The sequence below is a fragment of the Protomyctophum parallelum genome, assembly GCF_964188405.1.
Source record: "Protomyctophum parallelum genome assembly, chromosome: 7".
NCBI classification, from domain to species: Eukaryota; Metazoa; Chordata; class Actinopteri; order Myctophiformes; family Myctophidae; genus Protomyctophum; species Protomyctophum parallelum.
In genome coordinates, this window is record NC_139705.1 from 8,656,166 (window position 1) to 8,683,900 (window position 27,735).

Genomic DNA, 27,735 nt, shown 5'->3' on the forward strand with positions numbered 1-27,735 from the left:
CTGGATCTTTACAATATGCTGGTGAGAGCAGACCTTCCCCCACGCGAGGAGGGAATCGTCCTCGGATTCGGGTTCTTGGAAACGCCCCCAGCGACTGCGTTTTACTGAGGTTAGGTTTAGGTATAGTTTTACTGAGGTTAAGGTTAGGGTTAGGGTTAGGTTTAGGTATAGTTTTACTGAGGTTAAGGTTAGGGTTAGGGTTAGGTTTAGGTATAGTTTTACTGAGGTTAAGGTTAGGGTTAGGGTTAGGTTTAGGTATAGTTTTACTGAGGTTAAGGTTAGGGTTAGGGTTAGGTTTAGGTATAGTTTTACTGAGGTTAAGGTTAGGGTTAGGGTTAGGTTTAGGTATAGTTTTACTGAGGTTAAGGTTAGGGTTAGGGTTAGGTTTAGGTATAGTTTTACTGAGGTTAAGGTTAGGGTTAGGGTTAGGTTTAGGTATAGTTTTACTGAGGTTAAGGTTAGGGTTAGGTTTAGGTATAGTTTTACTGAGGTTAAGGTTAGGGTTAGGGTTAGGTTTAGGTATAGTTTTACTGAGGTTAAGGTTAGGGTTAGGGTTAGGTTTAGGTATAGTTTTACTGAGGTTAAGGTTAGGGTTAGGTTTAGGTATAGTTTTACTGAGGTTAAGGTTAGGGTTAGGGTTAGGTTTAGGTATAGTTTTACTGAGGTTAAGGTTAGGGTTAGGGTTAGGTTTAGGTATAGTTTTACTGAGGTTAAGGTTAGGGTTAGGGTTAGGTTTAGGTATAGTTTTACTGAGGTTAAGGTTAGGGTTAGGGTTAGGTTTAGGTATAGTTTTACTGAGGTTAAGGTTAGGGTTAGGGTTAGGTTTAGGTATAGTTTTACTGAGGTTAAGGTTAGGGTTAGGGTTAGGTTTAGGTATAGTTTTACTGAGGTTAAGGTTAGGGTTAGGGTTAGGTTTAGGTATAGTTTTACTGAGGTTAAGGTTAGGGTTAGGGTTAGGTTTAGGTATAGTTTTACTGAGGTTAAGGTTAGGGTTAGGGTTAGGTTTAGGTATAGTTTTACTGAGGTTAAGGTTAGGGTTAGGGTTAGGTTTAGGTATAGTTTTACTGAGGTTAGGGTTAGGGTTAGTTTTACTGAGGTTAAGGTTAGGGTTAGGTTTAGGTGTATAGGCTGTCATTCACAGCGACTGGCCAGTCACAGCACACCCTCTACGGCACTCTGTACTCAACCCGAGGACGGAACCATGCTCGCTTCCCCCACTGCTGTCCCCTAACATTTCCTCAATCAGGCCACCTGGTAACTACAGATGTGGGAACTGTCAACAACACAACTTAACACATTTAAAACACACTTAAAGGATGTAGTATGTGGGGCTTCTTTTATGTTTACACTAGGTTAGTAAACACATTTTCTATCAGGAACTACTACTACTATTGCTGCAGTAAGATAGAGCATGTACTGTAAAGTTTCACTCACTAACATTTACATACATTACATTACATTCACCACTCATTACCTCACTCTTGCGCGCGCACACGCACACACACACACACACACACACACACACACACACACACACACACACACACACACACACACACACACACACACACACACACACACACACACACACACACACGGGCGGGAGAGAGGGCCAGCTGCCTGTGGAAGAGGGGTTAACATCAGTCAGCTAGAAAAGGGGTGTGGAAAGAGAGGAGAGAGAGAGTGTGTGTGCAGCCGTGCGTGTGTGTGTGTGTGTGTGTGTGTGTGTGTGTGTGTGTGTGTGTGTGTGTGTGTGTGTGTGTGTGTGTGTGTGCGCGCGTGCGTGCGTGTGTGTGTGTCTACACACACACACATGTGCATGCGAGTGAGTAAGGGGGAAAAGGAGTGGGGCTGTAGTATAAAAACCAACGGAACACAAGCTGTGCTTTATCCTGCTCGTCTGTCCCGCTCGCACAGACCCTCACAGGAAACCCTCAGAACTCCCCCCCCCCCGGCCCCCCGAACACTCCCTCACTCCCTCACTGGCCCACTCCACTCTCACGGCGGCCCTTTTTTTGAAAAGCTCTCCCACGCTTTTTACAGGGACAGTTCGCGCCGGCTACACCGACCGAAGGAGGATGGCAGCGTCCATGTGGAGAATGAATGGCTTGTGGAAAGGAGTGGCTCTAGCCCTGGTGCTCTGCGCTCTGCAGCTCAACCGTGAGTACCACTGCTTCAGTTGAACAGAGGGATGTTTGGAACACTGAAAAGTGTTATTTTGTTAAAATGTAATAGCTCTAAAATAATAATAATAATAATAATAATAATAATAGTATAATGCTGTATAATATAATGTTATGGAGTGTTTGTTGTGTAACAGGAGTCTCCCCATCTCTCCATTGGTATCCTGACTTGAAAGTGTATTTTCAGTATACTCCTATCTCGATATAAGACTATAGAACTGATCAAAACTTATTTTAACCAACAATCACTTGGACCCCCTTTAACTCGGAGCGTATACAAATGGATAAAGTAACACGGAGCATTAACTCTCCTCCTAACTCCCTCTATAACGGTCATAGCAGTATAGATTGTCTCATGTGCTTTGTCTCAGCCAGTTGCCTGCAAGACAAACTTGTGGTGTAAACTACCCTCCTTCAGATGGTGTGCCTCGATCCACTACAGTTTTAAACACCAGTGGGAGTGTGTTTTGTATTCCGTTGTGCCATGAGGCATCTTGGAGCACTTTGGGCAGACAGACCGAGGGTAAAACATTATAGTGGTTCTGGAGTGGAAGGTTGTAACGTCGAATATAATTATGCCCTGCATCCCACAGCGCTGTCTGGGAGGAGCTGTGTGTGTGTGTGTGTGTGTGTGTGTGTGTGTGTGTGTGTGCTCGCGCGCGCGTGCGTGCGTGTGTGTGTGTGTGTGTGTGTGTGTGTGTGTGTGCGCGCGTGTGTGTGTATGTATGTGTGAGACCACACACCAAATGCAAAAAACATTTATCTTAACCTCAGTGTTATTTTGACCTGGAAAATGTAAAAAGATAAAAAAAAAAAAACCTGCAACAGTAAATGTTTTACTTTAATTGCGCACAGACATTTTACAAACAGCAGGGGTGTGTGTGTGTGTGAGTGTGTGTGTGTGTGTGTGTGTGTGTGTGTGTGTGTGTGTGTGTGTGTGCGTCCGTGTGTGTGTGTGTGTGTGTGTGTGTGTGTGGTGATGAGCCTGTGTACTGTAGATGCTATTTTTGTCATGGGACACTACTTTAAGCAGACTTAAATGTAGTGGGCACACTCACTGGGCAGTTGGCTCCAGACCAGTCTGACTTAATACTAAGTGCTAAGTGATGTGTGGCTTGGGTAGCACCTTCTCTACGGAACCTTCCCTATGCGGAAGGTGGCTTAATGCTACTTAATAATACTGTCTTGCTGGTCGTAAAGAGGAGAATGAGTCCTGATTTGAATCCCTCACACAGTGTTGTGAAGTATAATTGGCCTGATCTTTCACATTTAGTGTATTTATTTTCTGGGGGGCTTACTATGCTATAGTCTAGACTACCCAATATGAGTAAACTGTATACATTCAATAGGATTACTTTAAAACAAATGATCTTCGGACCGTGAAACACTCCCCATTTGTACAAGAGAGCCACAGTACTGTACATTCAGTACAGTAGGTCTCTCATTTGCATCCGCAGCCCAACGGTTGGAAATTAGATTTGCATGGGAATTGAATTACAGCCTGAGAATACCATTCCATTTACCAACCAATAAATGCCATGATACATGGATGACAATTTACAGCGCAGGCATTTAATTATTTTTCTTCATTCTGCAAAACCCAGACCCCACTAAAGGCCCTATGTGCAACTCCACTCCATCAGACTTCCGCATTTGACACAGTAATGTATTAGAATGGAATCGGAACTACAGTAAGAACTGATGTCTATAAACTGTTTGAACCCCTTCCTCGAGGCGTCAGCATTGGCATACCGGCTTCTGTTTACTTACTACTTTGGACATCAGCACAGGGGTGTTTCCACAAGGGATCCTCACCTAACCCCCTCCCTAATTCCTCACCACAGCCTATCTACGGTCTGTCGGTCACACAGACCTGTTACATTGTCGACACTTGTGTCCAAGTGGCACCGCGGTGCAAATTTGCTGAGGCATGGTCAGCATACGGTGCTGAACACAGACAGCACTGGAAAAGTCTTTGGAAATTTCTAATGAACTGCGACCGGTCTTACACAATGGCTCAAAGGACAATTTGGACTGATCAGTGATCATCTAGTATGCACACCAATTGCGGGCTATTTCTTTGCAGTTATTATTGAAATGTACAGATTCCATACATGCTGAAGCTGTGCTTCCTCACCTCCAGGAAAGTCTATAACGATATATATATATATATATATATATATATATATATATATAGTACTTTATTGTCAGTTCACAGTTCAAATTTGTCTTGCAACCCAGCAGCAACAGAATATCCGCACTCTCTCTTGAGTGTGGATATTCATGTTTTCTATGTATCTTCAAGAATCTGCACCCAGCTATTGACTCGCCCTGCCCCTGACTAGAGCGCGCGGTTTCTGATCCAGCAACCTATATTCTCCATACAACATATGGCTAGTGTTTGAGGTGATATATACTGATATTCCTTGCCAATCTTGAATGCCGCTATCATACGTGTATGTATAGCCTTAGCCTATAGTCTGTTTATAGCATCGGAAGTGGTTGTCCAACAATCTTTGAACAAATGTTCAGTTGTTACCATTACTGCATTATTACTGTCACTCGTCGAAATAGCCAATTTACAAGCTCACAACTGCCGCGTGACTCTGATGGAAAAGGGTCACAGGTCAAAATGTGACATCAACGTTCACTCTTGAGGCTTGAGCAGACATGGACAATGTTAGCATGTCGCGGTGCATTACTGTTTGTCATGTGAAAAAGACGCTTTGTTATGTCACTGTGTTGCGATCACACCGCCAGACAGGCGGCCCCACAGCACAGTTCCCTGTCTTGTTCCGCCCCGTTCTCCAAACGATGAAGGAGGCTCCATCGATGTCACATTTTTATTTTTGGTGTCAGTGATGTCATTAGGAAGGGTGGCTGATCGGTCTAGAGAGACAGTCTAGAGACTTCAGTCTTATATCGTTCATCTGAACACACACATTGAGGTTCAAGGTTTGAGGAGTTCTTTATGTTAAGACTTGTGCACAGGTGCATTAAATGAAGTAAACAATAGCATCATCAATAATAGCAAACATATACAAGGAAAGAAAAGGACAGGTCGGGATCAGATTGCATGCAAGGAATGCTATGTACTGTAAATAATATTTGCAGCCACTCAGTATTATACTGAAGCGTATAGAATCACAATGATTACTGTCCTTGATGACTCAAGTCATGCATCTCACTGATGCTCACAGATAGTTCAGTGAGAGGCCAAAACAAACTGCTTTTGGTCACAGTAAGCAAGAGTGAGGCTAAGTATTATTATGTAACTGCAACTAATGTAACTATTATAAATTGTGATGTGACAAATAATGTGGTGATAAAGTTGGAGTAGAGCGAGACTGTTGTTGGGGGGAGAGACAGCGAGAGAGAGAGAGAGAGACAGAGAGAGAGAGAGAGAGAGAGATCAGTGTATGTCAAGACTCGAGACAGATGAGATTCTCACTGACGCAGTTGAATGCGTTTGAATGCATTTAGCCGAGTTAACATTCTTATCGTATCGAAGTCAGCCAGTCAAATACTTGGTCTCTCTGTAAGCAGATTTAGTTAATGTTCCTATAATTCCCCTGGCTTTCACTCAGCAGTTATGTAGATTCACAAATATGTAGCTCTAAAATGGGCATGGTCTGCACTCTGCTGCACTGTTGGCTGATGTCATCCAACGCTTCTTGGAATAAATTATCTCTCACCCAAAGTTTGGGGGAAAACCCACATTTTGAATCTGCTCTATAGAGATGGTGTGAAACGAACGGGATGTTTTTGTTGCTAAAGAATTACGAGCAAACATAATAGTACTTAAACACAGGATATACACATAAAAGCACAATAAATAAAACTTTCCAATGTGGTCCTAATGCATACTACAACTTGCAATCACAAATGCTATTTAGGATATTTCTCCTAGAGGTTACGTGCATTTTCATAGTTGAGAGGCTCTGAAGAAGTGTGCGGGCGTGCGCGTCTACATGTGCAAGCATGTGAGCGTGCGTGTGTGCTGCAAGTGCTTGGCAATATGTACACAAAGTCATGTCGGCATGGAGTCGTGAATCTAGTTAAAATCATGAATCTATAAATCTAAACACCAGGAATACAGAAAGTGGAGACGCGTTAATTCACAGGCTTCTCAATTCTTTTAGAGACAGTCTGAGGATTATAGTTACAACAAAAACATAGCAACAATGCACGGGTTCTCAGAATGACGCATGTCACTGGCATAGAGCAAGCCGTGATAAACACAGCATGTTAACTGCAGTCAAGAATTGCAACATTCTCTCTTTTCCAGGCAATGGCTGCCCCTGCCAATTTCAACATGGGCAGAGTATACCCGCCACTCTCTTTCTCACGGTGCTCATAGCTATTGACCAGCGTTCCTTCAGTCCCACGTCGTGATGGCAAAGTTCGATTAACGCCATTTGCTGGAGGGCGTGGGCCGTTTACGTAAACCATTGGCAGACAGTGGTGTTCTTATGTCAAGTCAGGGTGTGTGTGTGTAACTCCTCTTGGGTCACGTCATAATAAATGCTTGTAGAGCGACCTCTGTGGCTTTATTCTTTAAAGATTGTCACTTGCTCCAAGATGAGAGAGATGATTTGAAATTAAGCCAGGCCAGACCTTGTCTGAGCATGGTCAGAAAGGAACCTTTTATGACAAACAAACACTTCCCTGCCCTTATATGTCCATTGCATTACCTCATCCTCTGGGCTCCATCGACACACTCGGCACAACATCCTTAAGTAATGCCTTAAGAAAGTCTTTATTCGGAGCATATCCACGCTCTTCTCCCAACAATGCTCATTAGTGATGAGAAAACAGAACCCATGGGGTCACACCATAGCCCAAATGAGCATGCAGGAAAAGAAATGGGTTGACAAGGAGAAATAGATTGTCTAGCAACAATGTTTACCTAGTGAAACAATCCTAATGAATAGCAGACGGCTGTGCTAGCATTCAAATCTTCCTCTTCCAATTACTGCTGTTCTGGTGAGCTTATTGTTCCTTGTTCCCCCTGGCACCCCACTGCAATTTTACAGCTGTTGAGTTTTAACAGCAAGGGGGAGAAGGAGCCGAGCTCTCCTCCTATTTCTCCACCATTTTCAACCCGGCAATCTTGGCAGGGCGGCGAGAAGCTAGATTTGAGTTTGAAGTTAACTGATGTTAGACTAATGAGCAACTCTAAAATTAAAAATGAATAAAAAATCACAACCGTGCAGAACTGAGTGTTGCAACTCCCCTCTCCCCCTACCCCTTTCTCTCTCATTAGCAGGCAACAGTGCAGCACTATCTCTCTCTCTCTGTTTCTGGCACAACAGCGCCACTTTTGCCCCTACTGGTACTCATATAGTCACACATACATACACATACATAGTCACATAGGTTAACACGTACATTGCTGTTCCTTGGAGTGGTTGCACCACTCAAAAATGTTATCTTGGAAGGAGACAGCTTGTTTAGTCATCCCACCGCTTTTGTCGTGGAACTGAGACCTCTGTAGTAACTCAAAGTTCTCCTAGTCACTTTGATGACTCAGTCCATGGTGAAGTCACTATAGCGAGCCCCCAATATATTGCAATGGATGTGTATATCGTTGTGTACATACGTACGTTAGAGATGGCTATACGCTGTCTTTATAGTGGTATATACTGTTTACCCTGCGGAATAAAAGCAGTTAATGAGCCTTGGCTGAGGCCCTTTGACTGCCAGGATAATTGCTCTGGGTAATTAATGTTCAGTAAAGTAAAAGGCACGACGCTGAGCCTGCTCTTTATCCAACCTAATTGAAAACACAAGATTGCATCCTGTTTTCAGGCTCTTGGCGCGCAAATTCACATTCACAAAACAATGCATTTCTGAGGTATGCTCTTATTGTGAGGAGGCCTTGGATTTCTGCATGGGTATTTCTCTTGTAAGAGTGTGTGGGGGGGGGGGGGGGGGGGGGATTTGTAGAGTTGAACCAGGTCAAGCAGACTCCTTCCTATCATTCCTCATGCTGCCTCTCCCTACTGCGCTGTGGCTCCATAATCTAAATCATTATACGATGCCAGATAGTTGAGGACTATACGTTTAGATATCCTTTTACAGCCTCTCCCCAACTCCGCAGGCTCGCGTCAAGAGGCAGTTGGAACCGATCCACGGACATCTGCTACAGCACAGCAACGGTTCCGACAGGGAGAGGCGAAGCAGTGTGCCGTATTAGCCGCCCTCTGAGCATCTGGCGTTTCCAACTTATCTTTTTGCTAAAAAAGATGGATAGGCTGTTTTTCCGGAAACAAAGGTTTTATATTTCAGACACTGGTCGACGTTGCTTTGATTAGCAAAGCAGGGGCTGGGTGGAAACTCTGCTATAGCCTAATTCTGTTCAAAAGCATCTAAATGTTTTGTATCCGCTTTTCCACAGATTTTATTACAGTATTTACTGTCCTCTATCCGAGGCGGAGGGAACATTTTACAATAATCTTAAAAAAATACAACTCAAAATCAGGATGGTGTGCTGCAGAGGGGAATTGCTGTGTTAAAGGGACACTTCACCCTTTTTGCAAAAAAAATATATGTTAATGACGTTTAGAAGATTTTGAACACTTTCCTGGGGGTCTTTATGTGTGTAATATGTGGCTTTAGATATTTTAGATTTTTACCAGTGAGCCCAGTGTCTCTGATGTCATGGACACTGGGCTCACTTCCTTCCTGGACTACATGTTGTCTCAGTAAGACAGCCCTCCCCCTATCCACAAGGAAGAGCAACGCACCAAAGCATTATGGGAATTGTATTCCAGGAAGGAAGTGAGCCCAGTGTCCATGACATCAGAGACACTGGGCTCTGCTCAAAATCTAAAATATCTAAAACCACATATTACACACGTAAAGACTCCCAGGAAAGTGTCCCTTTAAGGTCCCGTGATAACCACTACTGTGTGTCTCTATATGGCACATGGCAGTATAGCATTGGGTCCATGCAGCAGGGCTGGTGGGTATTATCTGTAGCCGCCAGCGTGTTCACCTCTGGAGCTCGGAGAGGTCAATGCATGCCGCGTGGTGTGACAGCTACATCCTGTCCTAGGATGTGCAAAATTGTGCATAGATAACATTCCAGGGCTGCTGTTAATTCCCTTTAATATTTTTCAAGCTCCGTTCCTTGTGTTTTGTTTAAAAACACCAGGGGCGTGGGGCAGGGCAGAAAAGTCAACGTTTGCCACCGGCCTGTCCAAATAGTTCTCACGTTCGTCCAGCATGGAGGAACTGGGGGGGGGGGGGGTGGGGGTGGGGGGGGGGGACTCTGGTTGGTATATTATAGTCCCGGAGATTTATTTTCCACGTTGTGGTTTTTTAGTGTTTGGAGTGGCTGTCTCGCCATGGGAGGAAATTGGCCTGTGTTTTGGTCTCCAGGGTTATACTGGGACTTTTGCAACACAGTGCCTGGTCTGTCTGCCCACTTATCTGCCTGTCTGTCTGTCTGTGTAAAATACGTATGTGGTAACACTTACTGTCCCCTGATGACCACCCTATCACCTTTTGCACCTGATGGATGTTTAGCAGATGGATGGAAGGGTTGGGATGCTTGCCTACACCCCCCCCCCCATCCCCTTGTCCTACCCTAGCTCGGTCACATATACTCGGACCACTCATTCATTCCTCTCAGTCTTGGTATTCCCCTGGAGGGGTCCTCTAGTCTAGGCCCTCTAGGGGACTGGTGGAATTCCAGACCGCGGCCGCCTTAGCCGAGGGGACGCTGCTATCGTAACAGGGAAGGGAGGGGCAGCATGCAGGCAGAAGGAGTCATCCTGCCGTAGCCATCTGGAAGTGTGAAGGAGGGGGGGGGGGGACGTGGAACGAGTGGAGGGTGTGGTGTGGTGTGGTGTGGTGATGACAGCCAAGGTGTCGTCCCTGCTGTCTGGGTGGAGGACAGATGCAAACTCTGGGTTTTAGTGCCACTGTCCCTCATGCCTTCTGGAAGTGCAGCGTAACTGTACTGTATATGCACCAAGTGTGCGTGGAGGAAGGTCCCAGTGGAGATTTCTAGCAGCTGTTCCATCCCTCCCTTTCCCTGGCCTCCTCCCTCCCTATACTCTCCCTGGAGAATGAATATCATGCAGTACAGGCCATTTCAGATGGGCCATTTGTAAAAAACTGACACCCCATGCTCATGCTATATCTACAGTATACCCCCTCCTTTTATCTGGTACCGTGCGACAATGTTTGACAATGTTTGTTTTCACTGCATTTCCCTGGATCGCCCCCCAGAGAGTGGGAGAAGCACGGGCGATGGAACATTTACAATGAATCCATTACGCCCGTTTTGCACTCTAATAACTACGTTTCAAAATCAGTCATTTCAGGTTGCATGTGTACAAAGCATGAAAGCATAATATTGTCCTTCGAGGCAGCAACTATAGAACTATAGTGAGTGCATGGGAGAAGATATAGCTCTCATTCAAAAGAAACTCAATGATGGCCCAAGAGCACACAATCAATCTCACTCCAGTTTGGCTGTGAGTTGCTTACAATTCTATGAGAATAGATTTGTGGCGAGAATAAATACGCCTTTCCTTGTTGTTTGCATGTTGCAGAGGTCTCTAGACTCTCTACCAATCAAGTAGCACTCCATCTCAGGAGACAGATGAGGTTGAATTACGCTCCAATTATGCCAAATCACAAAAGTCAACGGTGGTCAAGTCAGAGCTAGATAGTTAGATGGTAAAGTTGCCTATGTTGCCATTAAATACAACATGAAGCAGTATTTCTTTCTTACTTTATACTTGCCATTATATAGCTGACACAGTATCATGCATTTTTAGATTGACATTGTCAGTCTGGCTCTGAAAAAGAAAACACAAGCATCACCCCAGAGTCAGTCAGATGCTTGTTTGTGCGTGCGTGCGTGTAGTGTAGGCTGTGCATGCAGGGCCATGCAGGCCAAACATGTCATTTGCGTGTGTGTCTTTTGTCAAAGACGGTTGAGCCGTCTGGTGGGAAACAGAACCAAATGTATAGGGTCTGGCTTTCATATCAACATCAACACCTAAACCGATGATTCTCCCCCGTCCGTCTTATCACATCTCTGTCTCTCTCCTGCTCCCAATCCTTCCTCTTCTGCTTGCCTAATGATATCGATGGCCTGGCGCACAGCCAGTCTCTGCAGGGCCCCAAAACATCTGCCATGGAAACTATGTTTGCTATGGTGACTGATCAAAAACAAAACAAAGACCAATCTTTACTTGTGACCGTCGCTTGAAGAAGTACAAAGCACGAGTGTAGTTGTTATGCACACTCCTACGCGTGTTTCAAACCGGCCTAACACGTAAGGGTGTTTGTGGGTGATGAGGAGGAAGTCTGGCAGCTCTGCGTGGTGAACCTCGACACCAGGCACTGTGGTTGTAACGGCAATTTAAAAACAAACCCCGTCCCCCACCAGTCAGCCTTGAATGTGACGTGTGCGGGGTCTCTATGCTAATGCCTGATATACTGTACTTTGTCATACAACAGATGTCACGCACAGAAAATAGCTGATCTACAATGCGCCGCGGATGTGACACATATTATCGTGAGCTTGGCGAGCATACATTTGGGGCGTATAACACTAGTTTGTGTGAATGCCAGGTCAGCTTATAGCTCGTCTGCTTACTGTGCTTATGGCCATAAATGCGTTGGTTCGTAGAGTGTGGGATGATACGCGAAAGCAAATTGATTTGATTTCTCATGACCTTCCGTCACCCTCCTCATATATAATAAAATCCACTGCAGCGGAGTTGTGAAATTCTTGACATGCTTCCAAGGAGATTATAGTACCTTATTTATGGGTCCGCGGAGACATATGATATGTTTACAGTACAGCAGCCTGTAGAACGCTGGAAGCTGGTTAACCTTATCCAAGTGGAAATACCACTCGTAAAGATATGATGTATGGATGTATGTATGACCCATCTACATACCTTGAACTTTGCAGTTGTATAGGCTAATATCTAGTACATTTCAGCAAACTGTCAACAACTATAGCCTGTCCTGTATATTTGATGGGTCCTGTAAAGCTCAAAATTCAATATATACCATGGAGTTTGATGTAAAAGAATTCATGCACTTTTAAGGATAAGATCATTCATCAAATGTAATTCGTGGCTTGCCTGTTATCCACTGTTGACCTGACACACCTGGCATGGCATTATAGACAAACATTCTGACCTGAGATCAGATTCTAAAAATGTCTTCTACATCCTGACAGTTTTCTGAAAAAGCTATGTTTCTATGTCAGTCGTTCTTCGACTTTTCAAAAATAGCAGACCTACAAGCTCGTAGCGCGCCGCTCGTAGTGGCGCGCTATGAGCTTGTAGATCTGCTATTTTTCAATAGCTAAAGCATAGCATAATGCTAACACCAAAAGGGGTTCCCGCGCAGAATGGGTTGGACGACTTCACCCATTTTCAAACTTTCTTTGTATAAATTGGTCCTCCTCACTAATGCTCATTATAATATGGTACCATTTTTGTCTACTCCGCCTGTGTCTCGGAGGAGGGCTGCATGGACAGAAACCTGCCTATACCATAGACATCATAGATGAGGACTCTAGAAACAGAAAGCTTTCTGTTCCTGGAAAGTTAGCGTGCAGCCATTGTTCTCGTGTTTATAAAAAAAAAAGGGAAAAGAAGTGGAGAAAAAAAAAAGAAGAAAAAATCCTAGCGATGATGTCAATGGTAGGCGGGTTTCTAAACTGTCCACAGCCCTCCTATGAGACACAGAGTAGGAAAAGAATTGTAACATTTAATAATGGGCATTAGTGAGGACCTTTACATTTCAAAAGTTTCAAAAAATACCAAAAGCGATACAATTGCGCTCAGAATCAGAGTGAGCTCGTAGTAGATTGGTTATATTTTTGCTATTCGTTGTACGACTAGGATTTAAGGGGTTAAATGTGTATTTCTCTGGGGTCTTCCTCACCATGTAATCGTCGCTGACCACAGGCAGCGTCTGAAGTGTCACTCACCATCCCAGGGCTTTAGAATCCTCTCTTTAAGCCATTTTAGGCGGGGACCCCTTTTGGTGTTAGCATCATGCTATGCTTTAGCTATTGAAAAATAGAAGATCTACAAGCTCATAGCGCACCACCGAGTGGCGCGCTATGAGCTTGTAGGTCTGCTATTTTTTGAAGAATCGTGAACAGTGACATGAAGGTGTTTCAGAACGACTGACATAGAAAAACACATGTCTTTTTCAAGAAAACAGTCGGGATTTAGAAGACATTTGCAGAATCGTGTCAAAATGGGTTAACTCATGATTTAGTGCCCTACACAATACACAGCTGCCAGGACGAGCCCTCACCGACCACCTCGTGTCAAAGATGGAACACCCATGGTGTGTGTGTGAGCGACAGCCTGGCTATAGGGAGGACGTTGATGTAGATCTGAGTATAGTGAGGTGAAGAGCAGGGGCTTTACTTGAGGTCAAAAGTCCCTTTGTCAGGAGACCCTGGCTTCATGCTCTCTAAAGCTCATCCAAACACCCTCTGGGGAGAGGCCACGGTTGTGTTTATATGTTGTAAGGAGTGTTATGTATGTTATTCCCTTCCCACGTGTTTGTGTTGAGACTAGAAGTCTTTTAGGCCTCGTTTCAGTGCTGAGGAGGGGCTTGGCTGGAGGCTGAGGGAGATTTCTCTAAGCTGTATGTGTCTATACTAGTGTTATTTATTGCGTATAAACTGCTATCATAGTAGCCTATAGAGATTCTAGAGTTTAGATAGGAGATAAAGCCAAGCAAGCAGTATGACCTCTGCACACGAGTGTGCGTGCGTGCGTGCAGTGTGCATGGATGTTTGTGCATCTCTGTACAAGACAGGCGAGCACTTTGGAGCAAATAATATATATTAATGCTCTCCCAAGAGACTGAGGCTAAAAGGTTTAAATACAAAATAAATGTGCATTTTCCAATAAGCCTTTTCTTGTTGTGAATGAAATCTTCAAATACAATGAAAACATACAGATGCCAGAGACTTCCAGGGGTGTGTGTGGGCTTACACAGCATACTTATTCTGAATCTCTATATCAATAAACCTACTGTAGTTGTGCTGGTCCAAAGGGAATCAACGAAAGGCTTTAATAAAACTGTTGAACAGATTTATGCCCACCTATGCCAATTAAAATATACGACCAACGCTGCACAATGTTCAGCCTAAGGCTGTGGAGATACAGATACACAGCGGGGGAGAAGAATAGCAACATTTGACTGAGACTGGGACACACACGCTATCATGGTGGCAACTTGATGGTTGTTAATCAGCGTAACGATGATGTAACAAGTTTTGTTTAAAGCAGTGGTTCTCAAACTTTTTAATTTCAAGGACTCTTGGTATCCAATTAATTCCCAATCTTGTTCAGCTGACACCTCAATGATACATTTGGTGTCTCCCTGCAGGGCGAGACTCAAAATTACAAAAACGTTTTTTTTTCTCCCAAACCACTGTTGAACCGAGTGGTGCAACTCCCCTCTCTCTCCCCCCCCCCCCCCCCCCCCCCCCCCCTCCTCCTCCTCCTCCTCCCCCCCCTCTCTCTCTCTCTCTCTAGCGCCCCTACTGGTACTCATACATAGGTGAACACATACATAGGTGAACACATAGGTGTACACGGACAGTGCTGGTTGTAGGAGTGGTTGCACCACTCAAAAAAACTGAATGGATCCGCATAACTCTAATTTAGCTAGACCCCACCCACTTTGAGGACCACTGGTTTAGGGAACCTAAATTGCATTCCAATGTATGCATTTCATATTTCTAAGTATTATAATCTGACTGGCCTGGATTAACTGTTAGCGGATTAAAATGAGAGAGGCTGTTATTGACATTGATGTATCAGGCACAGCTCTCACATAATATGGAACGTTTGCCTGTATTTCTTAACCTTTGGTGATAATGGTTTTACTTCTCCAAACATCATTCTTACTAGACGATTTCTCCATCCTAACAAATAACGTGTACTTAACAACAGAAGCTGCATACATTTTCGAACATTTAACTTAAAAAAATAGTCATGCTCCTGAGAGCTGAATTCTAATACACAGTAAAAATCATCTGTTAATTTATCACAAACGGAATCAAATGGACACTTAAAAGGTCCTTTTGGTTCCAATTGTTCACATTCTGAGTCATGTTAACACTGGGGGATTTTACTGTGTAATCCATGCACCCATTGGCCTCACATAAATATAAACTCACAAGTTATTAGTCTGAGGAGTGGTTTTAATCAGACCAGTGTGTGTCCAGTGGAAACCTCGTATGAATCTGATCTCAGGTCAGAATGGGGTACCGGTTCACCTTACTATACCAGCAAGGCCTTCCTCATGCCAAACACCACCTAATCCAGATCCAGGTCTGATTCCAGAGAACGGAACCTCTCCCAGAGGATGCGTGCAGACTAGAGTCAGGGGGTTGTGAACTTCTGACACGCACGTTTATTTGTGTAAGCTGAGAACAGAGGGTTCAGCCCATACTAGCTGTTAATTAGCTGCGGCTCCTCCTGAGCAAACAGGCCAAATTAGTTTGGAGTCAGGGGCCCATATGCAGCTATACAGTCATTGGGTCAGCTATAGCAGGCCAGTCTGTTTCTTCCAACCCATCCTCCATCACTCATTCAAAAACACCGCACCCACGTGCTAGAAAATGCATTCTCTTTATGTACGTAGACAGTGTGGCTTAAGTGGGCCTTGTGGAAAGGTGGTTCTGAAAGATGAACAGCATTACAGCACTAATTGGTTAACCTCTTTCAACCCGGTAGGCTATTCCTAATTTGAACATGCCATTACTTAAACATTTGCAACCTGAAGGTTAAAATGTTGTCAATTTTCAAAAATGGCTAAAATAGCTGATCTATAGCGAGCTCACAATGTGCCGCAATGAGACCTACAAGAGCTTACAATATAAAAGTATAGGGCTTAAGTGGTTAAGAATGGGTTTACCCAACCCATTCATAGTCGCAGTACACCACAGGTGTAAGTGGAGCAGAATAGCGTAACAGAAGATTGCTGAGTCATACAACCATTTAGGTGAATATGTACAGTATATGATGATGGTGGACATTGATAAACATTTAATTGACTACAGGTCATTCAATGATTTGCATTTACTGTTTGTAGTACACAGGCCAGAATCTACAAGCCTCCATGTATACAGCAATGATACCGTCTATGCCTCTCTCTCTCTCTCTCTCTCTCTCTCTCTCTCTCTCTCTCTCTCTCCTCAGATGGGGTGATGTGTGATGAGGATGCTACTGATGCACCTGTCGCTGACCCAGGTATGATGTCATGTGACCCTATTTGTTTTCTTCTTTTAATAATTTGTCTGGCTCCAAACCGGGGTGAATCTAGCATTTCAACAATTAAATCAAATGCAGCAACAAGCTAGCCTACACACCAATGCAAGTATATAGGCCTATAGCTAAGGTCAAAAACGTAAAACAGTATAGGTGACAACCTTTACTTTTTGGATACGGTGTGTTGGAAAAAAGGTATGAATCAACAATATTGACCAATATTAAAACCATGAGTACAGCATCTTGCAATGGGTCTGGTCCACAAGATTCGATACACCACCAAGATACCCATGTACCTGTCTAGATACTTCCTTAATGTTAACGAAGTCCACACCCACAACACCAAAGGGAGTGCAACGAACTATGTCCAACCCAGATTCGGCACAAACAAGGAACTAAATTATTTTCGCTCCTATGCCACCAAAATGTGGGACGCCCTACCAACAGTCATTAAGACATGCGAATCCCTTGACTCCTTCAAAACCGCTCTCAAAGGGCACTTACGGACGGCTGCAATTCGAAACTGGCCCCCGTAAAATCTGAATCCCCCCCACCGCCCCCCCCCCCCCCTTTTTCCCCTCACTGTATAAGTTTATTTTCCCTTTTAACCTAGTTTATGATGAAATCCTGTTCTGTTCTTTAACTACATAGAAGTGTCTATTTGTACGTCTCTAAATGTTTTGATGAATTGAACATGGTGGACCCTCTTGTAAACAAGTGTACTGTAATGCTTAATTGGGTCGTCCACTCACAGTTAACAGTCTTTGTATTGAGTTTGTGCTTGAAATCATCATCATCATCATCATACTATAATTCTAACAATGTCTGAGTGTCTGTGTGTGTGTCTGTGTGTGTGTCTGTGTGTCAGAAACACTGCCGTAGCTCCTTACTGCCTGCACCAATCACTCCCACTTTTCACACAGACATTGACCATATGAATATGGAGGGCGTAACGAAGCCCTTTTTCCGATTTGACACATTAATGATTATTAATTAATGTATTAGTCAATTACAAACGCAGTACCCCCCACGGCCACAAGGGGGGGGGGCAAATATCTCACAACGGGTAAGGACTAGTGTACTATAATTCTGCAAACTGTTGATAAATATTTCAATCAATCAATCAATGTAGCAGACGCCACGGATGCTCCAGATGCCGCCAGCGCAGCCCCGGACGCCCCCGCTGACGACGCCGACGCCGCCGCCACGGCACCGGCAGACGCCGCAGACACCGCGGGCACCGGCGCTCCGGGTGACCAGTCAGCCGACGACGGGACTGTCGCCGCTCCCAACGCCGACAGCCGGGGAGATAATGGAGACACCTCCGGCACCTCTGGGACCAGCGCTGCCCCGCTGGCGGTCGATGAAGGCGGCGCTGCCATTGAGGAAACACGGGCCCCTCTTAAACTGGTGATTGTGAGTATTTTGTATATATACGTTAAAATGGTTGGGGGGGGGGGGGGGGGGGTGCTTGCTCACGTGTTCCAATCCATCCATCTTCAACTGCTTATCCGGAATCAGGTCGTGGGGGGGTAACAGTTTCCAGTCTTCCCTTTCCAAAGCAACATTAGCGACTGTTTTCAGCTAGGCCAGTGTGGAGATATAATCCCCCCCCCCCCCCATCTGGTCCTTAATTGGTCTGCCACAGGGTCTCTTCCCAGTGGGGTGTGTCGCAAGGACCTCCCTATAGGGAGACGTTCGTACTAGATGCCCGAACCACCTAAGCTGGCTCCTTTCCAAGTCAAGGAGCAGTGGTTCTATACTCCCAGATCTCTCACAATTGACTGAACTTCTCGTCCTATATCTAAGGGAGAGGCCAGTCAAAACTCATTTCGGCCACAATGCTCAAATGTTAAGAGTCTAATTATCCTGATATAAATGTTCCTGTATGATGTTGCCGCTTGTTGAAAATTGCTGAAAATAAAGGCGTTTTTGTCATTCTCACATTTTGCTACCTCCATTGAGCACCTGGTTAGTTCCTCTTTTTTTCTCTTTTTTCTCTATTAATCCTAATGGTTAGTCGGCAGAATTTTCGACAAATTGTTTGAGATGAACATCTTTTTTTTGTCAGATCGGTATTGATGTGTTTCTTTTGTAATGCAATGTAGGAGAGGAAGAATAGATAATGGGGGAATTATAAAGTTGCTACGGCTATACACACATGGTCCTCCGTACCTTTCTATACATGGTTCTCCGTACCTTTCTACATGGTTCTCCATACCTTTCCACATGGTCCGCCGTACCTTTCTACATGGTTCTCCGTACCTTTCCAAAGTCTTCTTTCTGACAGCATTTTCTTACTTTCCTTACAGCCTGCTGTAGAATGTGTCGGCAAAGAAGCACTGGAGGGCAAGGCTGTCGTCAAGGCTATCGTTTCAACAGCTGATTGTGTACGTCTTTCACTTTTTAAATATTCCTCCTCATAAGTCATTATGTTTGTTGCAACAAATCATGTGCGATACTTACACATGATCACAGGGGTGACTTGACATTGTATTTGTAATTGTAATTACTGGGAGGGGTCTATATCAGCGATTGCGGCAACCACACTACAAAGTGCTATAGGTGTGCAATGAAAAGAAAGTAAAAAGGCGTCACAGCCAAGCCAAGACAGAAGTATAGGCCATGTGAAACATGAAAAAAGGAAGAAATCTTAAACACCAATACAGGACAACATTTAATAAACAATTGTACGGAAGCCCCGTCCGTGTCTCCATTTGAATCCACTGAAGTCCATAATATAGCCTGTCCCGGTCATCTTGATAACATGCTAAACCACAGGCTGTGCTGAAGCTGCCAACGGCTGAGATATCAGCACATCCTATGAGGCCACAGGGGCATCAGGAGACAAAGGAAGAGCACTGTGGGCTCCATTACCCTCCTCATCGGAGGGCCTCAGATGACACGTCCCATTCACCACAGCCCTTATCTGGCCCCCTGCAGCTTGGCTGCAAAGGAAGCAGCTTGTTCCACATTATGGGGGGGGGATAAGATTAATATGTTTTAAAGGGCCACAGTTGGAAACGTATACTGGGCCCGACAAAATACAGAGAATCTCTTTCTCAGACATTTTAAGCTTCTGTAAATCATGATGCGAGTATTCCTCACAAAAGCAGAGACTGACTGATATTTTCCTCCCAGGTTATATAGGTCTTCTGTGCTCCCGAAAGCTCACAGGTCACTTGGATGAATTGTAGCCTAGGGGTGGGGCCCTATTCTCTGGCCTGGTGTTGTCTGATGGTACAATACAAGGCTGATTCTTTAGCTCACAGTTGTTTGATGACAATTGGTTTCCTTGTCGTCACCAGTTCTAGCAGAGTGAGAGGGAATAGTGGGATACATGTGTTACTACATTAGAGAAGTCTAACCAATGGATGATGATGACACATGCTGCACGCGAAAATAACAAATACAACAAATGTATTATCCTAGTCTTACAGTACAGCAGTTGCAGTGCAGCCCTCACTGATAATGATTAGCACAGCACAGCAACTTATACATGTTGCCATGTACCAGCTTCACTTGAAACTAAACACTGACCAGACGTACAGCTTGTCTAGCCGATGATCAGGCATATGTAGATAAAACACCGCTTGTTCTCTGAGTCTCAGCGAGATTTAGGGCCTTGACAAGAGATCTCTAAACAACATGTCCATGGAGAGAATCCAATAACCGTAGATTGCCGAGTCCAAAGCCGTGTGGGGGAAAGAAAAGTCAGAGCAAGTCAATCACCAGAACCATGCGCTCTAAAACCAGCCGTGCAAATCCCCATGAGAAATGGTGGCCCTTTCTCTTATCACGAGTCAATTGGTCACTATAAAAAAGTCAGCAGCCTGGACAAAATCAATGAAAATATGTACGTACGGGCCGGCACATGAATCTTTCTCGGAGACAATGTCTTTGTTGTTAACGTGAATTTAACTCACGAGAGCTCCAGCCAATGGCAGCGGGAGGGAATGTGAGGTCAATCTCAGCGAAAAAGGAAAAGCATAAAAGCATAGAATTCCTGGACATAACCTTTAATGGGTCACAAGTGGAAACAGGCAGATGGAGAAGAGAACAGGATACACAGGAGTACTGTAACTGCTGGGTCGGTGAAGCTCGGGTGGATGACATGTGAGGGGGGGGGGGGGGGGGGGCTGACGCAGTTTCATCGTCCCTGCAAGTTGGGTGTTATAGGAAAGGCCAGCTGTTGGGTCCCCTCCCTGATTGAATAACCAGAGGAACCAGGGTTTATCGGTATGATGGCCACAAAGCCCCTGAAATAGATAATATACAAGCACTTGCGTCACGGGATGCGGTGCGTTGTGAGCTTGTACATCTGCTTTTCTTGGTGCGTGACACCGTCCAATACAGCGATAAATTAGGCATTTAGAAGCAGAAGAGAGACGAACGCCGACTTGGATCACGTTGCACAGAATGGAGCGTGCTCTTCCCTCAGGCCCTAAAGAGCAGGCTTGTGCAATGCGATGACATCATAGACAGTTCAGGGTTACGGGGGGAGAGAGAGAAGGTGTGGTCCTCAATCTGTTTTCCATCCATCGGGCATTTTGCCTCGATTACTCACACACGAAAGAGGCTTTCGCAGCCGGACACACTTGCCGTTTCACATGTAGGACATGCATGAACACTATACACACCACCGAGTGTCCACAGAGATATAATCATTTACACTGCAGTATTATACACATTATACGTCTCTCTGCTATATCTCTGTTACTACATGGCGCTAAGCTTACACACACCCTTACACTCAAAGGATCTACCGGAATATTGTGTTTTATCCTTTTGACCGAAATGTTCGATTAAATATGTTTATGCACATGCATTTTGTCAATAAAGATGTCAATTAATCCAGTCAGTCAGTCAGTCATCAATCCTGTCAGTAATTTCTTCAGCATGATAAGAAATGGCCTATAAAATAATGGTGAACGAATGTTCGATCGTCAGAAAACAATTACAGGATGGATTCCGCACTGCTCTCGTGATCAATTACACGTTGAAAGAACCGCAAGAACTGTGGTGACAGAACTGTAACTAAAATGCACGCATGTTGACATTGTCACTTACAACTCCTATTTTGCAGGAGGAAACTAAAGCGATCATCCAGAGTGCCCCTGCGGACTGGTGCGGCATGGACACCTGTCGCTTGGACATCAGTCAAGAGGGCAACACAGTCCTGGTCGCCAGTCCTGATGGTGCGTATTGATGAAATGTCATTGTTATTATTCGTGATATATTTTCTAGTGATTATCAAATAGCTTCTGCTTGATATGCCTTCTGTTGTCACGAAAATACACGTAATTTTCGACAAACTTGCTTCTCCTGCACAGCTCAAGGGGAGAAGTTGGCCAGTACCCTACAGAGTGAAAACCTTAAAGGCCAGGTGAGTGGACAGTCTCCGAAACCATTAGGATTTAATCCAGTCTGGTTAGTGAAATACACAGTAAAATATGAACTGACAGTGTACAAATGGAACCACGTTTTGGACACTTCCCTTCCAGACGGTTCCATGTGAATTTGGTTCCATTTGTATACTCTGAAGAGTTAAATTAACACTGTACACTGTGTAACACAGTACAGAGAACCACTAAAGCCACTAGCAAATTACAGTAAGCTTTTTCAAGGCAGTCTATTGATTCAACCCAGACGACTAAATCAATAAGCCTTTCTGCTAAGCCTCATAATATTCCCTTCTGACAATCTTATCTCATTTATTGAGTCCAACAAAAAAAATGCCTCTAGATTTAATTATGATCTTGCATTATCATGTCAAGATATCATATCTTGATATCATATTTCAGATGTTGTTCACCTCAATCCTCTCTTCGGTGTGCGTCTTTGTGTGTGTGTATGTGTGTTGCGTGCGTGTGTGTGTGTGTGCGTGCATGCCTGCATTTCTTCATGTGCAGCTGGGTGTGTCAGAAACAGAATACAGCTCAGCGTCATCGGGGTCGTCTGTATTCGTGGCTGTGCTGCTCACCGGGCTGCTCCTGGCTGCGGCGCTCATCGGGGGCTTCTGTCTGAAGACCAGGCGGGCCTCAGACAGCAAGGGCATTAGACTGGTAAGGATATAGGGCCGTCACACCATCAGGATATTTTACTTTAGATTAGATGTCATAAAAATCATTGTGACTTAACAATGTAATTGTGTTTCTGGCATTGAACATTGGAACACATGATTAAGAATCGCATTCCTTTTAGACTTAAAATAGTGTCGTTTGTACTCACAAAACTACTGCTACTAGAATATGGTCCAGAACACTGACCTTGGTGACCTTCCATACTTCGTGCCACCAGGTTTAAGGCCTTAATTAAACGGTTGTTTCTGGCCAGACCACTCATTATCACTTCAACCACATGCTTAATCCATTTTGGGCGGGAACCCCTTTTGGTGTTTTAAACGTTATGTTATAATTTAGCTATTGAAAAATAGCAGATCTACAAGCTCATGCGAGCTTGTAGGTCTGCTATTTTCTTTTTTTATCGTTAAAATGTGGCGCAAATCATTGAATATATATTTCAGAGCGAACATTTTTAACTAAAATATTGGCTTCTGGGGGGGGTCCCTGGAACTACATATTTTGAGATGGGGGGGTCCGTGGCCTAATAGAGATAATTCTGGGGGTCCTTGACATGAAAAAGGTTGAGCACCACTGATCATAGAAACATGGGTTTTTCAGAAAATAATTAGGATTTAGAAGCCTTTTTTTTTTTTTTTATCGACCTCAGGTCCAAAATGGGTTAACATGCACATATCCTCCTGGGCACGCTTCGTTCGTACGCTGTGTTTGTTATGTTTGAAATCAAAACGGAATGCACACGTTCTTGGAAAAGGGATTGTGTGGCCAGGTCTTTTAATTAGGGGAAACTGTTGGCCGGCTATCAGAGAGAGAATAATATGCATGGAGGGAGAGTGTGATCCAGAGGGCCCACGCCCCGCCGTCCGCTGCCATATGCAACTACTGATCTCTCTCGTTTCATCCCTCTAGCCAAACGCAGCTGATTCTCCGTACCACACACAGCATCGCATACTTAAGACCACATTGTGTGTGTTTGTTGTGTGGCGTGGTGAATTTTTGGCTGATCGCAGGAATATAATATAATAAAAGTTTATTATTTTTTTGTCGCTCTTTCATCTGTGTGGGGGAAATTGCAATACTTTTGCAACGTTTTGTGAATTTCAGAGCATTTATTTAAAAAAAGAATTTTTTAACGGGATTCGAACCTGGGTCTTTTTCGCATTAGAGACCACACATTTCTACTGCTCTTCCTTAAAGGACCACTTCACCACTTTTCAACCTATCCTCACTAATAATCATGAAAGAAATGGCACAATTGTTTTCTACTCGGTCTGTGTCTCATAGGAGGGCTGTGGGCAGTTCAGAAACTGTCTTCCAGTGACATCATCGATGGGGAATACAAGCTAATAAAAACTGCAGGCTTTCTAGTCCTGAAAAGTTTCAATGCGAAAATGGAAGCCATCGTTCTCACGATAATGAAAATCTAAACATTTTTGCAAAAACAATCTTGTTTAAAAATTATCTGCCTAATGATGATGTCACTGGAAGACGGTTTCTAAACTGCCCACAGCCCTCCTATGAGACACAGACTGAGTAGAACGAAATCGTGCCATTTTATCATGATTATTAGTGAGGACCTATTATATGAAGATAGGTTGAAAAGTGCTGAAGTGGTCCTTTAAGAGAATCCCTGTCTGATCAGGGGAGATATTGCACTTTATTGCACGGGCGCTATTACTCGTCAGTCAGTACTACTCCTCCTATCCGCCAAATTTCTACAAAAGAGTAGGGAGACCACCTCTAACCACTGCAAATATCCTAGTAATATTGTATTAATATACTGTACATACACTACGTTTGTTAAAATAACATTGTATTCATTTAAAATAGTTCTGGATTGCAGCGTTACTCCGGGAGAGTAACAATGGACCCATAAGGGATTTTTAACCCATTTTGGGCGGGAACCCCTTTTGGTGTTAGCATTATGTTATGCTTTAGCAATTGAAAAATAGCAGATCTACAAGCTCATAGCGCACCACCGAGTGGCGCGCTACGAGCTTGTAGGTCTGCTATGTTTGAAAAATCGAAGAACGACTGACATAGAAACATGGCTTATTTTTTTTGTAGAAGACATCTTTAGAATCTGATCTCAGGTCAAATTTCTACTCTTTGTGAAATTGTGGTCAGATTACACATATTAAAAGACTTATGTACGTTTGTGTGCATTAGGCGGAGGAGGCCTGTCCGGCAGATGAGCAGAACCAGGGGAACACTCTCGTGTCTGTAGCGCCTCTCAACCCCCCTCCCGAAACCCCGGAAAAACCAGCGTCAACGGAGAGTCCCCCGATGAGGCCAAGACCGAGCCCCCTCCCACAAACGGCCATTCTACTGCCAAGACGGCAGATACCGAGCTGTGAAAAAGCCCCGCCCCTCCGGTTTGTTTTAAAAACGGAACCGACTGCCTCACACGCCCAAACACACGTACACACACACACACACACACACCCGGCCCCTCCACTTGTACCCTACTCCATCATCCATCCACCCACCCACCCATCCATCCTCCCTCCTACAGAAACCATAGAGAGCCCACCACCACCACTACCACAAGATGGACATCAGGGATTAGAATAACCCTCTTCTTTCAGCACTGATGATCCCAATTTTGTTCTGGTTTCTTCACCATCTCCTTTTGGCTTTGCGCCCCCAACAAGGAGTGACTGTATTGGAATGTCAGGCAAAGTAATACTGTAGTCATGGATGTTACCTTCAAGAAATATAATGATGACGAAGGTTTTCTGTCGTCTCCCTGGGTTGCTGATGACCTTCAAGCTAGAGACCAGAGACAGAAAAAGTTGTGGGTGGGGGACTGCGATTGTTTTGTTTATATCACCACTGGCTCTTGTGACGACAGCGCCTTCTCTGGAGTCGCAGCTGTGTGCTAGCATCGCCCCCGGGAGCATCCCTGCCTTGCGTCAACTGCCTCGGAGGAAAAGAAAAGAAAAGCTGCAACCGATCCATCCCCCCAAAAAAATGCGAGTGTTAAATCAAATTGATCTTTAGTCTACTCTACAGATTGTAAAGCATAAAAGATGGAAGAGAAGAAAGGAGAAAGAAAAACACCCACCCACAGCCAAGAATCTGTTTACAAACTTCTTTGAGAGACAATCCATGGGGGTCTGATCTTCGTTTGACTGATTGAGTTATTATGAGTGTTATTGAGCTTTCATGTGTGCATGCATAGTTGTGTGTGAGTGTGTCGAGTGAGCATGTGAACATGTACTGTGTAAGTATGTGTGAATGTATACGCGTGTACCCATACTGTACTGTACTCTATATCCACACACGCAACTAAGCCTGTCATGCTTAAGTTATGTGTGTGTACTTGGCAATGAGCGTTTGATTTTAAACAAGTGCGGCTGTGTGTGTGTGTGTGTGTGTGTGTGTGTGTGTGTGTGTGTGTGTGTGTGTGTGTGTGTGTGTGTGTGTGTGTGTGTGTGTGTGTGTGTGTGATATATCTGGATGTGCATGTGACAATAGCTGGTAGAAAACATGTACAATGTTGTAAAAAAATGAATTGACAAGGTGATGGCTGGTGGAGTTGCAGTGGGTCTCGCTGTGGTTACAAGTCAAGGCAAGCGGGACAGGTGAAGACGCAGGGAATCCTCCACTTCACATCACTGCGAGCTCAACCCACAAGTTGTACAGAGATCAGTTGAAACGCTGGCAGGGAGGCCAACAGGCCTCCTCACTATAGTGTGGCTCTATGGCTGCAGCTGAAAATCATGAGACTGACTGACTGACTGGCGGACTCATTCAGGCCCAAAACACAGTGTCAAGGAGAGCCGTTCTTTGTCAGCCCTGTCCATCCATTTGTCAGTATTAATGCTCTTCTTAATACCATGTGCTTTTCTTAATATCAGCATTCTATTGAGCAGTGTTTGTTTTTGTTCATTTAAGTATATACCCATGTGCTTTATTTTGTGACAAAGAAAATTTCACGTTATAGCTCATCTTGTTAGAATAAGGAGTGCTTGTTGACAACGTCACAAAATTGGATTCATGTTATAGAATAGTAGCCTACGTTAAATGTTTGACTAATGTTTGACTTTGTCCTCGCTGCCCAAACTTATGTTTTTTCCCCACCTTTACAAGGGACTGCAAGATTCAATTGACAGGATTAAAGGAATCACAATAAAACCGCAAAAAAAGACTGCCTTTTCTTCAAACTGGAACAGAATTACTTTTGTTTCTATCATTTTTAACATTCCGTCACAGCTGTTAAATAAATACCTTTTTTTAATGAATCATCAGTTTCTGTCTTGTTTTTTGCAGGAATCAAGATTAAAATTTATTAAAATGTAGATCTGCTCAACACAGAAACCCTCTGAAGACTATATTGATTTGATAATGCCATGTTTGTGCACACATAATGTGCACGTCAAGCTTGGACAAACGCTACCAGGATCAGTTGCAGGTGGAAGATGTACTCTATTATATGACTCTATTATATGTACAGTACACATGCACACGTGCACTCATACACACACACACAGTACACACCCATGCTCTCAGATGCATGGAATGTAAATCCCATGCACCCCATAAGGTCAAACAGCTGGTTTGCATAAGGAGTAGTAATGACATCACTTCACACAGTATTGTCTTTCACTGTTTGGGCGGGGCAGCAAAAACATCCAACAGCTGTCTCTCCTAAATGGAGTTGGACAAAGATCAGATTCGTACGGCTGTATCGCGTGCCAAAATTAGCTGATCTACAAGCTCACAATGCGTCGCAGACTCGCATACCATACAGTAGATCAGCTATTTGCAGTACGCAACACCATCATACAAGGGAGCATACATAAGGTATTACGATTTGCCAACATTACTGGCCACAGACTGACAGACTAACTGGACATTTGCTCGTTTGGTAAATGTTAATATTAGCCTACACTAAACGATTAGATCCACCCGAGTGTCACATAAGCATACGCTACGGCTACAGTATGAATGCTGAATGAAGAGTACTATACAAAACTAGTAGTAGTAGTGATTGACAGCAACAAAAACAACCATGTCAATCTAGTCTTCTATCCCGTCTAGTCTTTCTATCCAACATAATATACATATAGATGGCTACAGTAGCCATGCAAATTGCAACTTATTTTTGGATGTAATTTATCTAGACGAGGACAGACAGACTTATCCTTCCCTATCCATTATCACCCCTCCCTTTCG

General features: G+C 44.1%; 1 protein-coding gene across 1 annotated transcript; it reads left to right on the forward strand.

Annotated features, from left to right (window-relative positions):
• Positions 1–1,865: 1,865 nt before the first annotated feature.
• cd34 (CD34 molecule) lies at positions 1,866–26,801 on the forward strand. Its single transcript, XM_083769968.1, has 8 exons — positions 1,866–2,160; positions 16,403–16,453; positions 17,604–17,887; positions 18,784–18,861; positions 21,558–21,669; positions 21,805–21,857; positions 22,384–22,536; positions 24,724–26,801. Exons 1-8 carry the CDS (start codon positions 2,079–2,081, stop codon positions 25,126–25,128), a joined length of 1,218 nt encoding a protein of 405 aa, XP_083626094.1. The 5' UTR covers positions 1,866–2,078; the 3' UTR covers positions 25,129–26,801.
• Positions 26,802–27,735: the final 934 nt, after the last annotated feature.